Source organism: Geospiza fortis, unplaced genomic scaffold (genome assembly GCF_000277835.1).
Source record: "Geospiza fortis unplaced genomic scaffold, GeoFor_1.0 scaffold240, whole genome shotgun sequence".
NCBI classification, from domain to species: domain Eukaryota; kingdom Metazoa; phylum Chordata; class Aves; order Passeriformes; family Thraupidae; genus Geospiza; species Geospiza fortis.
In genome coordinates this window covers 2,858,729-2,873,951 of record NW_005054379.1, presented here as the reverse complement: position 1 = coordinate 2,873,951, position 15,223 = coordinate 2,858,729, and the positions used below count along the sequence as shown (strand labels likewise).

The 15,223-nt window shown below is 37.0% G+C and overlaps 1 protein-coding gene across 1 annotated transcript; it reads right to left on the bottom strand.

Moving 5' to 3' along the window:
• Positions 1-414: 414 nt before the first annotated feature.
• On the bottom strand, positions 415-15,197 carry C9orf72 (C9orf72-SMCR8 complex subunit). The gene is made up of 11 exons (XM_005425010.2): positions 14,896-15,197; positions 13,564-14,049; positions 10,894-10,953; positions 9,899-9,994; positions 9,207-9,271; positions 8,325-8,397; positions 5,187-5,303; positions 4,253-4,488; positions 3,696-3,753; positions 3,076-3,185; positions 415-2,994 (listed from the first exon to the last, which is right to left on the bottom strand). The coding sequence occupies exons 2-11, from the start codon at positions 14,005-14,007 to the stop codon at positions 2,808-2,810; spliced, it is 1,446 nt and encodes a 481-aa protein (XP_005425067.1). The 5' UTR covers positions 14,008-14,049; positions 14,896-15,197; the 3' UTR covers positions 415-2,807.
• Positions 15,198-15,223: the final 26 nt, after the last annotated feature.

Below are 15,223 nucleotides of genomic sequence, written 5' to 3'. Positions count from 1 at the left end.
ACCAGGAATAATGTGCTACTAAAAATGCTTGAAAGCACTACTTTCTTTTCAAATCCAGCTGGAAGAAATAAATTTGCCATTTTCTTTTAAATATAAGGAAAGAAAATCCTGAAGAAAGGTATTCACTGACTGCTAGATAAAACATTCTAACCTCTCATCTATGGGATTTAAAGTTTTTAAAATTCATAATTGAGTACATCAGAAGCATAGCAAGTCCCATCGGTCTCAGCTTGAAAGGACTAAATCCTTAACAAATGAAGGAACTAAATAACATGTGACTTTCATCACTGACAGCAACCAAGCATAAATAAATTTAACAAGAAGGAAGAAAGGTTTCTTTTTAATTTCAAAGCATAAAAGATAATGATGCTTTTAGATACAGAGCAGAAATACTGTGAAAAAAATCAGCAACAATTAAAGTCCAAAAATTGTGCATGAATTTTATTACTTTGTTTCCTGAGCTAGATTTACAACACAACATGCAGATGCATTTAACAATGTACTTCACTATACATTCTGCACTTGTGACAGCTGTGCAACAAAAGTAGCAACTGAATTGCCAGTTTTTAGTAACTTCAAAAAGTAACAGAATCTTCAGTAAACAAAAGCTTCACTGTTAGTAGTGTCAGTGTCTAGTTTCCAATGCTTATCAATTAATTTCAGCAGCAGATTTAAAGCTCTTATATTTTGACACAACTTCTACATTAGAAGTTTTGGCAGTGTTTATTACATTTCTTTCACTATTTACCCATGAGAGTAACAACTTAAGCACATTCAGGCTCTAACTGAAATCAGTCTTGATTGAAAACACAGAAGGGAACAGTAGTGGTAGAATGACAAACTCAGCACAAGTAACTTATGTAATTCTGACAAGATCCTCTGATGAATCACCAAGCTTACTGCAAGAGTTCTACATGCATGTACAGCAAAAAGATGGCTGCACAAAATGTCAGTTCTTTTGCAACCTGGTAACACGGATGATGCAAACGCACAAAAATGGTGTGCAGATGGGGCTCAATTTCACATCTTTTAGAGGCTCTAAACATTTGATAGAGAATCTTTGTCTTTCAGGAAATGTACTGGAATTTTGGGCGTCTAAATAAAGAACAGTATTTCTTTTAAAATCTGAGTATTAGACATTTCAGGAAAAATGTGAATCTAACTTTTCTCCCACAATGCATGAAAGTAATACTAAAACACTATCTTGAAAACAGAGACCTATTTACAAAGGAGAGCTATAAACAAGGTAAGCAATAAAGCAGCCATGGCTTCTCCAGTCAGTGCAGCTCCTTCGCTTTTCCAGTGAAGACTGAGTTATGACTTTATGCTGAAACATGACACAAAGAAATTCCTAAACTTGTCCAAAAAGAGCAGACATACAACGTGCACTACAGATATACCTCTGATTTCTGGGTAAAAAAAAAGTCTGGATTCACCTGACACTGCACTTTTCTATATGCTACTGAGAATGAAAGGTTGAGACATACCAATAGAAAACGTGTTTTGATTTTCAAGCTAAATTGGAGATATGCTAAGCTGAACTAAGAAGACAGGTAAGCTTAATGAGTACAGTTAACTTACTAAAATGCTAATCACATTAGTTCATAGCTGTGCACATCTCTAAACTAAGGATTATTAAATATATTAATGGTGATGTAAATGAAAAAAAATTACTGTTTTATCTTTTACCTGGTTATCATCTTGATGTTCTTTGGAAGGGTCTAATACTTTAATCTGAATATTTTGTCAAGCATTGGAACAATCTGCCCAGAAAGTGGTGGAATCACTGTCCCTGGAAAAATTCCAAAAATGTGTAGATGCGGTACTTAGGAACAAGGTTTATAGGTGGACCTGGCAGTTCTGGGTTCATGGTTGGACTCAATGATCTTGAAGGTCTTTTCCATTCTAAATGATTCTACGAGCCTCATGGAAACTGACAGTGCAACTACCAGTAGCAGTTTACACACAGAAGGACTGACAACTGCTGTGGAATGACACAAGTCTTCTGTTTTGTGTTTTGAAAGACCTCAGTTAGCTGATCACTGACCAGGACCACTGACTCCACTGCAGGACAGTCCAGAAATATATGATAAGAGTATCCTGGCTGGCACTTACATGCACAAAGCTGCTTGAGTAATGATCTAATTCCCATGTGCAACGTACTGCTATTTAAGCTGCAAATAATCAATAGTCTGCACTCAGAAATAGCACTTTGTAGTACATTAAAACTGCAAACGTTTAAATGCTCTAAAAGAAGAAGGCAATAGTGTCAAAAGAGGCAGAAGAGTAAAAGTCATATTTAAGATTTGCACCACATACAGAAGACCAACAGTTTTAAAAACTCTGAAACTCTTGGAAGGGGCATTTTCTGCAACCTCCATGGTTGGTGAGGACATATATACTGTTTTCTGTGGAAACACTGAAAATACTGACACAGCAGGACAGGAGAAACCTGACACACACTTGAAAGAAGTTTCTGGGGAATAAAAATTAAAATGCTTCCTTTTACCATACACCAAAACATATCCACATTTATCCACCAAGCCAATATGGCCAAGGAATCTCTGGTAACCTCTGGTAACATTTACCATTTAAAAAACACACAGAAGAGACCAATTAATTAAAATCATGCTTATATAGCTAAGCTGAAATTCCCTCTAACAAGACCCTTACTGCCTGAGACACACATCAATGTCACTGTGCTCTTGATGCTTTACCCTCAGTCGACAATGCTTGTCACCAGTTCGGGGGTCCCACTGACAGATTTCGTGCTCTGCAGGACTGCAATATCAGAAGCAGGGAAGACTTTAAAATGTCATGAGCATGTCACGTTCTTGTACACTAGTGTAGAACGGCCTCCCAAAGATAAAGGAGTGTAGACCTGGTTTAATCTTCTCAGCCAAAGCCATTATTATGTTAAGATCGCCCTCTGCTGTCAAGTCAAGATCTATCTTTAAGCTACGAAGAGACTTAAAAGGTTTTTTGCCTTTTTGCCTGCAAGGAAATAAAAACATGTGTTTTAAAAAAGAGCAAAAGAAGCTTCTCAAATTTGCTTTCCATCATCTGTTCACTTACGTGTCATCCTCTATGTACTTTATTAAAGTTAAGGCTTTTCTGTGAAGGACCAGCAGAAATTGTGCAAGGAAAGTACTCCTTAGAGACAAGCCAGGCTTCAGGTGAAAGATCTGTTAAAAATTAAGAATATGAGGTAGACATGGAAATTCAAGAATCATTTCAAGAATCTGGAAAATAAAGAAACATTGCATGCACACATAAGATATCCTTAATTATAACAAAGCAGGCAAATAACAGCAGATTTGTACATAGCACACTTCCTATGTTTTCTATCTGCTCAGATACAATAAATGAAGCTGTATTACAATTCTGTTTGGACAATTATGGGAAATTATTCCCGGTCAGGCAGTTTTTTCAATACTATAATTGCAGACACTGTTGCACAGCAATAGAAAATGTCCCTTGTTTTTCACACTTTAGAAGGGGTTTAGTATTATATCAATATTTTTCTTTCTACTTATGTAGAGAAGAATCACAGCAGTAGTATGAAGAAAAGCTACCAAACCACTGAATGGTATTTGTGTAATTATGTAATTAATGTATTTGTGTTAAATTATCTGTTCCTAGGGGTCAAACTACTGAACTGTGTTTCTTTTTTTTCTGAAAAAAGCAACAATTACCTGATCCAGGAAGGCTTTTACTAATGTATCTCTATGCACGATATCTTGAAAGACATTTCTATGGAAAAGAAAACAAATGAATGTGTAAGTTAATGCCAGTAAGGGATATTAACCTTCTAAGAGTCGAACACAGCAGTAGCATTACTGTTGATAGACTGGTTGAAATTAAAAGTGAATTTAAAATTGTAGTAAATCACAATTCTGGTATTTTTAAAGGTAACAGAGAATTTTAAAGCACTCAGATGAAATTAACTAAATCCAGAAATGCCACTGGTCTCTGTCAAATACACTTATCTCTATTATACCCCTAATTACAACAGGCAATAAAATTAACATGACATGGTCAGAATTATCACTGAAAATTTATTTCAATAGTATTTGATATAACCAAACTACTGAAGGACCTGGTCAATTCTGCCAAAACAAGTGTAAATTCCAGAACTGAAGAAGTTTTTCTGCTTTTAAGAAGCTCCATGTACTTTATTAGCAAGTAGGCTCCAACTCTACATTCTTACCCCAAATCAAGTAACTTTGTGAGATGTGAGAAGAATACGTACAAATCAGGTGTGAAACTCTCATCTGTGTGGATAATATGATCTTGAGACATTTCTTCATCTGAATTAGCTCTCCAAAATGCTGTCAGTTCAGATCTCATGTATCGTCGTTGGTTATAGATGTGTTCATGACAAGGGGGCATCTGCTTCACTGTATTGACATCCACATCTATATGTGTAGTAGGGTATGGGGCATACATTACTTGACGGAAGGGCAACACAAAGCTTCCTGTTGCATCCTGTTTTAGTAGGAAAAAAACCCTATTTTAGTTAAAAACGCAAAGCTGTACAGGGACAAAACAATATTAAAACATCATGCCTACATTTCATATGTATTTTGTTTGGAATAACTGGTGGTTGTATTGCAGGAATAGGTCCTTAATACCAGATGCTTTCCTTGACAAAAAGGTGAAAACAGGTACTGATGTGACCTGTGTATTAGAGTATTGCATCATCTGGTTTGTGAGCCCATTAGCATTATAGTATTGTAATTATCTGGTAAGTTCAGACTGCTTGCTAGAGCAAGAAGCATTATTTTTCTAGTCATCTCCACCCATTGCTAGAGACTGTTTAAAATACTTGGAAACTCCAGGCCTGATATGACTGTTCTTCCTTGTTTTTTTTAAAACACAAAAACTTAAATGAGTTTTGGAATTCTATCCCCAAGCAGACAAGAGCATATTATTATTGTACCTCAAAGTACAGGAAAAATCCTGAACAATCCTCAAGAAACAGATGTGTCATAGAAAAGACTGGCTTGGAATTTTAACATGAAGATAATTACAAGGAAAGTTACAATGCCAAAAAAAATGACATCACGGGACAATAACATGTTTTGAATGTGAATGTCTGTATGTGTGTGCATATCATATGCAAAAACATACACTGAAGAATGTTCTTAACTACAGAAGAACAGAACTCTCCTAAGCGTACTTACTTTGAGTAAGCCTTGAACAAAAAGTCCTGACTCATATTTGAAAGAGGACTCACTTCTACAGAGTCTGGAACACTTCCGCTCAGATGGTGTAAGAAACAGGCACAACGTTCTCACAATCTGCATTAAAAAGAATAGTTTTGAAAAACAGGAAAATGTAAGGAAATAAGTCTGACTAGATTGTGTATCGAAATGCCTTGTATTGGGCATTTCAAGTTATGAACAAAAGAATTCACCACATTTATTAGAAAAGCCAAAACTATGTAACAGGCCACAGAACAGTGACATGCTTACTTTTACTTATTTTTTAATTATGGCGCTGTAAGCCATACTATTCCAACTTCTTGTCAAATTATGAAAAAAATCCTACACATTCGTACAACCAAGTTTGTTTTTTACCCAATTATGTAGAACAAATCACTTTTATCTTCTACATCTTTCTTTTAATAAACATGAGTTATTGCGATTACTTTCCTAGCCTTTCAGGCCTCTTATTTTTTGTTCATTCCATATTGAAATAGCAGTTATTGTGTCAAATTGGGCACAGTCAATTTTGTAAATAAGCACTGATGCTTATTTCCTCAGTAATTTCCTTAAGCTCTCTACTACAATGAACACAGGTACTTCATCACCCATCTTCAATCTTCTGAGCTGAAATAGCTACAAGTTATCACTCCAAATACAACACACATTCCATTCCACTCATCATTTTTCAGTCTTAACCTGTGGTTTCTTATCTGTGTCTGTAAGATATTTGATAAGACTCTGTCCTTGCACAATGTGTTTCTGCAGTACCTAAAACAATGACAACATAATTTGTGACTGACACTTTTTGTCACAATATGCCACAAGTGGTTTTTTTTTCCTTTGAGGCAAGCTGAAATATACTATTAAGAAAGCAGTTACTTCAAAAGAGTTGTACCATGACATAAGGAGCATGCTGCTGAAAAGAACATGTGTAGAATTAATTTATGAAATTTACTCTCTATGTCTTGAGGCTCATTCTTTTACACTGTTTTTTCCTTATACTGTCTAACTTATTGGTATATTATTTTACATATTCATAACCATTTAGACATTAGGTCCTTTTTATTAACTATTTAATGATCTATAAGTTTTTTATAACTACTTAAGCTTCCTCTTGTATTATACATAGCATATGTGTGTACATAGATAGCATTTCTCTTAAACATGTAACATGTCCAGTAACTTAACTATGCGCAAATCTTAAACTTCTGAAACAATACATATTAACTATGGTTAGCTGTGATTGCAGCTAAGATCTGAGAATTTTCCTTTCTCTGGTTTGCCTGTTGCTTGTGGGCATCTGCATTTACCATTGATTTGATCAGAGGTCCCTTATCACTGCTGGTAATACACACGAAACAATGCATTCCCTCTGCCCCAATTTTTATAAACTATAATGAACTGTTTATTTCAAAACACGTGTTTACTAAAGGTACCTTTAATTTTTAAAAAACCAAACTTTAAAAACTTTAAAAAACCAAACTTTAAAAAACCAAAACCATACTTCATTAAGGCAAGAAGTCCTTTATGCTATAAAATAGTATAATGGGCTTATTGTATATAGCATGCTATACATATATAGCATGTATAGTCTACAAATAATATATCATTTATTCAGCAGGCCCACTGTTCATAACTTTTTTATTTCACATTGAAGAAATAAACACATGTTCCACAAAGCAGCTCATGACATAGAAGCCGGTTTACTGCCCAGTGCAGGAGAAATTATGGAGACACTAATTGTTTAAGAGCATACAGACAATACCCAATGACATGGGTATTGTCTGTATACTCACCACTACCAGTGTTTCCCAGAGCTCAGTTCTAGGCTTGATCATATTCAACATCTTTACTGATGGTCTGGATGTGGGGATTGAGGGCACCCTCAGTCAGTTTGCAGATGACACCAAGCTGGGCAGGAGTGTTGATCTGCTCAGGGAAGGCTCTGCAGAGAGACTTGATCAGACAGACTTGATCAATGGGCCAAGGACAAACTGCATGAGGTGCAAAAAGGCGAAGTGCTGGGTTCTGCCCTTGGGTTACAACAACCCCATGCAGCACTACAGGCTGGGGGCAGAGTCACTCGAGAGCTGTTCAGGAGAAAGGGACCTGGGGGTGCTGGTTGACAGCCAGATTTAAATGAGCCAGCAGTGTGCCCAGGTAATGATGAAGGCCAACAGCATCCTGGCCAGTATCCCAGCAGGATACTGCGGCCAGCAGGACCAGGGCAGTGCTTGTCCCCCTGTACCTGGTCGTCATGAGGCCACAGCTTACATGCTGTCTTTACTTCTGGGCCTCTGGCTTCAAAAAGGACACTGAAATGCTGGACTGCTGGAATGTGTCCAGAAAAGGGCAACAAGGAAAGGATTAGAAAACATGTCTGAGGAGGAATGGCTACTTAGTTGTGAAAAAAGGAGGCTCAGGTGACCTTATCACTCTCTACAGCTCTCTGAAAGGAGGGTGCAGTGAGGTGAGGACCAATCTCTCCTGTGTCTCCAGTCTCTGCTCTGACTGCAGTGAGAGGACAAGAGGAAATGGTCTTAAAATGAGTGAGGGGAGACTCAGATTAATTATTATAAAAGAAATTTTCACTGTTAGCTGTCAGGTACTGGAACAGGTTTCCCAGGGAAGTGGTGGAGACTCCATAGCTGGACATGTCTACGAGGTGCCTTAAATCTGGTGCTGGGTGATGTGGCTGAGTGGTTTAGGGGCTACAGTGGTAGCGCCAGGTGGATGGCTGGACTGGATGACCTTAAAGGTCTCTTCCAAGTTTGATCATTCTGCGATCCTATGACATAGCTGAAATGGACAAGCCAGTCAGTCTCTCCTACTTTTGTATTTTAGCTAAAAAAACTGATTTTAAAAGCTCAGACTCATTTACTTCTCATTTATGTATTGTATCAGTTAAATATATTGGTTTTCTTATAGTTGTCAGAACACAACTGAAAGGCAATTTTCTGGCAGAATTCTCTTCTCCTAGACCAGGCAACTAAACATAGCCAGACAACAGTACTCCTTCCTTCCTCAGCCTCAAGAATGTTATAGATTAACTTTGTTCCAAGTAACACTCCTATTAATCAGCATTTAAGTTCCGTTTATTAGAAAGTATGTTACCTTATTAACTTTTTCTGCACTGCTTCCTACAACTACAGAACAACCACAGGTCTGCAGGTGTGAACTAATTGCACTGCAAGTAAAACCAGACATAGGTTAATACATTTAATCAGATTTTTTAAATGAAACAATTGTCACCTTCACAAGAAGAGAAGTGTTTCAATTATAAATATAGCCTACATGTCCATAACTATAGGACTTTAAACAGCAGCACATGTTACTGCTGAAATCCAAAAGTTCAATGGTTTCCTCAGTATTGGAAGCACATGAGATGGTGTATAAATAGATGGCACCAAGCACTACATATATGAATGCAGTTATGCAGGAGATACAATGAAATGTAACAGAACATCAATTAAAACCTATTAAATACACTATCTTACAGGAAGAGACCAAACTGCTCTCTAGTTCAACTATTTCCACTTAAAAATTAAAAACAGGGGTAAAAGAGAAATACACAACTCAACAATAAGCATGCTATATGCCATACCATTAAGGACTCTTATTTAGAGTTTATTCACAACCCAGGTTTTTTGCTATTTAAAAAAATGCAAGACTTTGACTTAAAGTCTTATAAAATTAGATGTAGGTATCAAAGAAAAACATGTATTTAATAGGATTTCTATTATCAAACAAATAATCCTGTGACAACAGAATCTACAGAGATGCAGCTATTAGCCCAGAACCATTATTTTAAAATGACAGAAACTTCATAACATTTTATTGACAAAAATCTCAAAAAGCCAAATATATGTCATTATTCCCCCTCTTATAAAGAAATCTATTCCAATCCATGTTCACATGCACATGCAGATAGATACATTTAGATGCATACACAAGTTTAAATCATTTTACAGCATAAATCAAAACTGAATTTCATACTTGAGGAGAAAGCCTTCATGGCAACTATCCCCAATGTCATCATCATTTAGCACTGTGTCACTTATCTGAAATGCAAGTAAATATAAACAAAAGTTAGACAAGAATCTGATCACCTTCCAATTAATTGATTTTCGCTTGATACATGGGAACTGTTTGGAAACTATTTAAGTTAACTTGTAAGGCTTCCCCAAAAAGCATAATCTTAAGAAGGCCTGTCTTCAGACAAAGCATTTTGAAAATGAGAAAGTCACTTGATTATTAAGTCTTCACCAGTCACAGGTCAGGTTTCTCCTAGTGTATTTTTTTTCTGTAAAAAATGTCCTGAATACTTTAGATTAGCGCATGTCATATCACTTCTTCCATGAGAACACTATAATGTGCTGAAACAGGTATCCACATCAAATCATTAATCTGCCCATTCATTTTGGTTTGCATCCAACTGCCTCTCCATTTGTACAATGACATCATCCTATGCAGTCAATTTTGCTAAGTGATGACCATAAAAAATACTGCTATGCATTACACCACTTAGGAGAACTTGTTGTGAGGCAACAGTAGTGTACGAGAATTTAGGAAAATGGGCATTTTCTCTGGCAAAGTGAGTACCAAAGTTGAGGTCCAAATCTATGTTTTATCCAGATGGAGAAAGTCACTTTTAAAAAATTCAGAATAAAAATAAAACAAGAACTTACATCTATTTCTTCTGGAACACTGTGTGATTTCATAGATGAAAGGAGTTCCATTACAGGAATGACTTCTCCTGTCAGCATTGGAATGATGCTCTGACCCTGAACAATAAATAAGATGCTTGAAGTAAAAGCACATTGGGTAGTGTTAGAAGTTACTACTAACATGAATTTGCAGTATTATATGCAAAACATCCCAACTTCCCACTGCTTGGAAGGGTGGTATGAGCAGAAATTGATGCATAGACTTCTTGGGCTTTGCTCATCAATAATTAAAAACTGGAAAAATGTATTTGGCTTCTCAACATCACACCTAAAATGTGTATCTGGGTCTTACGCTAATTTTCAGCATCAGTTTTGATTGGCCTAGACAACAAGTATTTGTTGTGAGATAATTTGATCATACTATGTTACATGCAATCACTGTTAAGCATTTTACATTCAAGTCTGATCTTGTAACAATGACTGGAAACCAAAACCAGCATATTACTCATTAACATACAAAAATGCTTTCCTAACTTATCTATCACAAGAAAAGGAAGCCACAGTCTCAGAGTTTCAGAAATCAAATTCTTTTCACAGTCTCATCCATTAAGTCTGCAAGCACATTTCAACATCACAGAGTCTGTATGTCTCCATAATTCTAAACCTAACCTAATGGAAAAACAACCTTGATAGGAGGCTGGCATGACTCTATGGAAGCTGCTACCTTTACAGAGCTTCAAGTTCAAGTTAATGAGCTTCCTTTTCTGAAAGGTAATATTCTTCACAAATTTCTACTTTATCTCTAAAGCAATGAAAGAGAATTTCCTTTAATTTGATCACAGCTGCCATCATCCTATCTTCAGAAACTTTGCCTAGTGTGCTTGTCACATTATTAGCCAGTCTAATGCATCCTCCCAGATCCCAAAAATAAGAAACAACACCAACTTCTACAGTCATAAGAGGCAGTCAAATGTCTTGCAATGGTGTGCCATATGCATCCACCAGATGGCCCTTACCTGATCCTCCATTCTTTCTGTGCCTTCCAAGACAATCTTCTGGAAATGTTCTTGCCTCTCCTGTGCAAGAGAAGCAGTTAAACATAAACACTCTGGCATTTGTTCATGTATGTATGCACACACCAGTCACGCAGTTTCTTCCCTGTGGAGTCAGGCTTCTTACATTCAAATTCTGATGTTCAACTACGTTTTTCTTTTACAGAGCTGACTTTAGGAGGAAGTGATGTCATGCAGCACAGATCAATGCTCCCTGCTCTGCCCTCCACTGCACATCTCCCATGTTTGGGCAGGAAAGGGAAGGGTTTGATGACAATGTCAAAACATTTTTGTCATTATAGATCAAGAAAATGCCAGATGATGAGATTATGGTGAAGAATTCCACTTTATATATGCATTTTTATTTTCAGATGGATATAGCACAGAGAGAGGATTCCTGACATAACAGGAGAAAAATAAGATCTTCAGAATAAGAAAAACTATTTGACTGGGGAGGGTGGGAAACAAAAGACTTTTTTTCCCCACCTCTTGAAGTACTTACAGGTCTTCAAAACATTGTTTTATAACCAAGTACAGGAGACACAAAACCTGAGAGCACACAAAACAATGTACAAGAGGCTGAACAAAGCTCTGAAAACAGGCTCATCAGCAGCTGAATAGCAAACTGCATTTAAAATGAACTTAAAATAGAATGAAGTTATTATTAATGAAGAGGATTTGGCATTAATCGCTGGAGCATCAATACAAGTCACAAAAAATAGTAGACGCTGGGAGAACTAATGATATCTTTTGCTAGATGCTGACAGGTTATTGCATTTTTATTGGTTAATCATTAGTTTCCTGTGACTGACCTACTCAGAGTTAATCACCTTCAAGCGTGAAAAGAGTTGGCAAGAGATTTTTTTGAGCAGATGAATAGGGAATAAGCTACAGTAGTTTGCCCTTAAACGGCAATAAAACTTTTTTAAGAAGCATCAGTGAAAAACAATACTGGAACAAGGCAGATTCCTTCAGGGCACCTCCACCCTTCAGTCACAGAAGAAAGACATCCTTGACAATCATTTTAAAAAACTCAGTCTTCTTGAAGAAAAGACTGAACAAATGGTGTAAGCCACTTCTTTTCAAAAATATAACTGTAGAAAATTATTAGACAAACTTACAAAGCATAAACTGGAGTAGGTGAATGGGGTTTTTAATTAATTATTCTACAAATCATGCCTAAATTTTAATCTACATTTTCCAAGCAGTTTTCTCTTTTCTGAGTTAGACTGAAAAACTACAAATATATGCAGGGATCTGTGCTCTCTCAAAAAAAAAAAAAAAAAAAAGCTAATAAATTTCTATTTCAGAATTCAGAATTTATTGCTGTCTTAAAACAAAAGAAAAATTATCATTATCATTCTTGATGCTGCTTGAAGGTCACTTCTACTGTGAAAACCTATTGGTATGGACCAATATAAGAACTGAGAAAATGTATTACAGCTAAAAATGATGGATAATTCTTATTTGACCACTCTCATTAGAAGGCAGTGCAGCGGACACTAAATGAAAGAAGCAATGTAATCAGGAACATAAGATTCCATTCACTTACATTAAAACCACTAACATCTAACAGAGTTTTAAAAGACTAGATAAGGAATTATATACATGTATTTTTACTATTTTGAGAAAGAACTTTATGTACTATCCTTCCTCTAAAAAATAAACCCCAGAAACTATGAAAAGCCAGTGTTTCAGAAAGCACTAGCAGCCATAATCAGGCGATACAGCAAAAGGAAACACCACCATAAAAATAATATCAGCTTGTTATTTCTGTAATTAGTTCAGATAAGAGCACTCAAAGAGTAAGGTTAAAGTATGTTGACTACAGGCCTCAGAACAGAAGATACTAGACAAATATGCATCACCATATTCATTACAGCTGATGGGCATTCTACTGCTCTAGGACAGCTTGGACTCCATAGAGATGACAAAAATTTTAATTTTTACCATTAGACTGTTGTTTAGTTTAAAGAAAAATACATAAATGTTTCACTTTATAAGGAAATATCGATGATTTATCCAAAGGTCAGAGTTCCACCACCTAAGAAAAAATTAGCACGTCTTCATTTTTAAGTTTCGGGAGTAAAAATATTTGGACTGAAGCAGATGTGCTTTTGTACATCTCCTTTAGTTCTACAAAGCTCCTTTAGTTCTACAAAGTTTAAGTCCTGACAAACTGTTTGTTAACACCCTCTTTTTTTAAAATAAACATGTAACAGGAATGGGAAGATTAACTGCATCAGTTCCCTTTTCTGGACCTCAACGAGGAAAACAACGATTTGAAACACAGTAAATTTACAATTATACCTAGTGTAAATACACAAACTAACACAATCAAAAGCAACAATTTATATGAAATTTAGAGAGATAAAAACTGTACAGGAAACCTCTTTCAACTATACAGTCTTGCACAGGCAATACAGCATCACCAGGATAATCCCAGCTAAAAATCTCAGCCTTGAATTTGCTGACTTATAATCTGATAACCTTTAACCTTCAGAACTGTACAGAGACCAGCCTTTTCTGAGTTTGTGCCTCTGGACTCCACATAACAGACATCACAGCATCTCAATTTTTGCTACTGCACAAAGACAATCTAACAATTATTTAAGCAATGGACAAAAAACTTACCTTATGCATCCATATCCTTCCTTTCCTTATAATATGTGTTAACCTATCCACGCACACTCTGTGAAGGGGCAGGTAGAAACCAAGTTCACTTTGCGGAAGTATAATTGACAGTCCATATGTGCTTCTGTCTCCGTTCCAGTTCCCATCAAAGATTAATGACACAATGATTACTCTTTTTTCGGCCAAAACAAAGAACTTCACATCAATTGCACCACTTTCTGCATTCCGAAGTATTTCTCCATTCAGGGTGTGGTTAGCAAGAAAAGTTATTTCACCATCACTGAGAAGTACCTGTTCTGTCTTTGGAGCCCAAATGTGCCGCACTCGGGGGCCGAGAATATTGTCCCAGTAAGCAAAAGTGGCAGCTAATAATGGTGACTCGCCATTCAAAGAGATCTCTGTCTTAGCAACTGCAGGAGATGGTGGTGGACAAAGAGCTGACATGCCTGTTTCCTCTCTCTTGTCTAACGAAAATGCTTACATTACCTAAAAAAAAAAAGAAAAAAATTACAGGGGAAAAAAAGTTAGAGCAGCCATCATAATTATCTCATCATCTTTTTACATGGGCAGATAGCGTTAGGACTTGTTTTAAACCAAGACAGAAAATATTTAGAATAGATGTTAGGAAGTAATTCTTTAGTGTCATGGTGGCGATGCACTGGAAAAAGTTGCCCAGAGAAGTGGATGCCCACTCCCTGGCAGTGCTCAAGGCCAGGCTGGATGGAGCACTGAGCAACACTAGTGGGACGGCATGCCTGCCCAGAGCTGGAGGCATTGGAACTACATCCTATCTTTAAGGTACCTTCCAATCAAAGCCTTTCCACAATTCTTTTCTTTCCAAATGACACTTTCATAAAGCAATCTGGCTTCTTCGCCCGAGATTTCATCATAGACTTCATTTAGGAAGGAAGTTTGTATATATACAAATCTATGTTTCACATAAAAAAGTGGCATGCTTTACCATCATTAGTCAGACCTCAAATGCCCTTTACTCACTAGAGAAGTATGATGAACCTGCACAACCTACAGCTTGTGTACGAAAACTGACACAATAAATCTATCCTTTACACCATATGCAGGGTGTTATGATACAAGTGCTCAGCACCTTATAGAATATATTGACAGATAACTTCTTATCTTGTGTGGACACAATCCCTGAACATCTTCCCTAGCTGTTTCCACCAACTCTACAGCTTCGTCATTCTGATGAGGCTGCAGAAGCTAACAGGAAGTTCCCTAAAAGTTAGGCTAGAGTCACAGGAAGATATGAAATAAAAAAGGTTTGCCAACAAATTCAACCAAGGATAGAAAACTTTAACAGCTGGAACCCACCCATATTGAGGAAAACCTCTCATGAGCAGTTGGCAGCTTTCCTCTCCTTTCTGCCTGCAGCACTCCAGATGACAGCAGCAGAGAATCCCACCCGGGACCAACAGAGCAGGAACACACACCTCGCTACCACAGCTTAACTCGCCAGAGCTCTGTATCTGAAGTTCTTTTTTTATTTATCACCTCACAGCAGAAGCGTAAAACCTTTCGCTCCGGCTGCTTCTCAGGAGGCAGTCGGCGCCCCGCCCGAGCGGCAAACGGGAAGCCAAGGCCATCTGACTTGGCCATCTGACATCGTGACTTTACGGTTTTCAGGGAAGACACGGCGCCA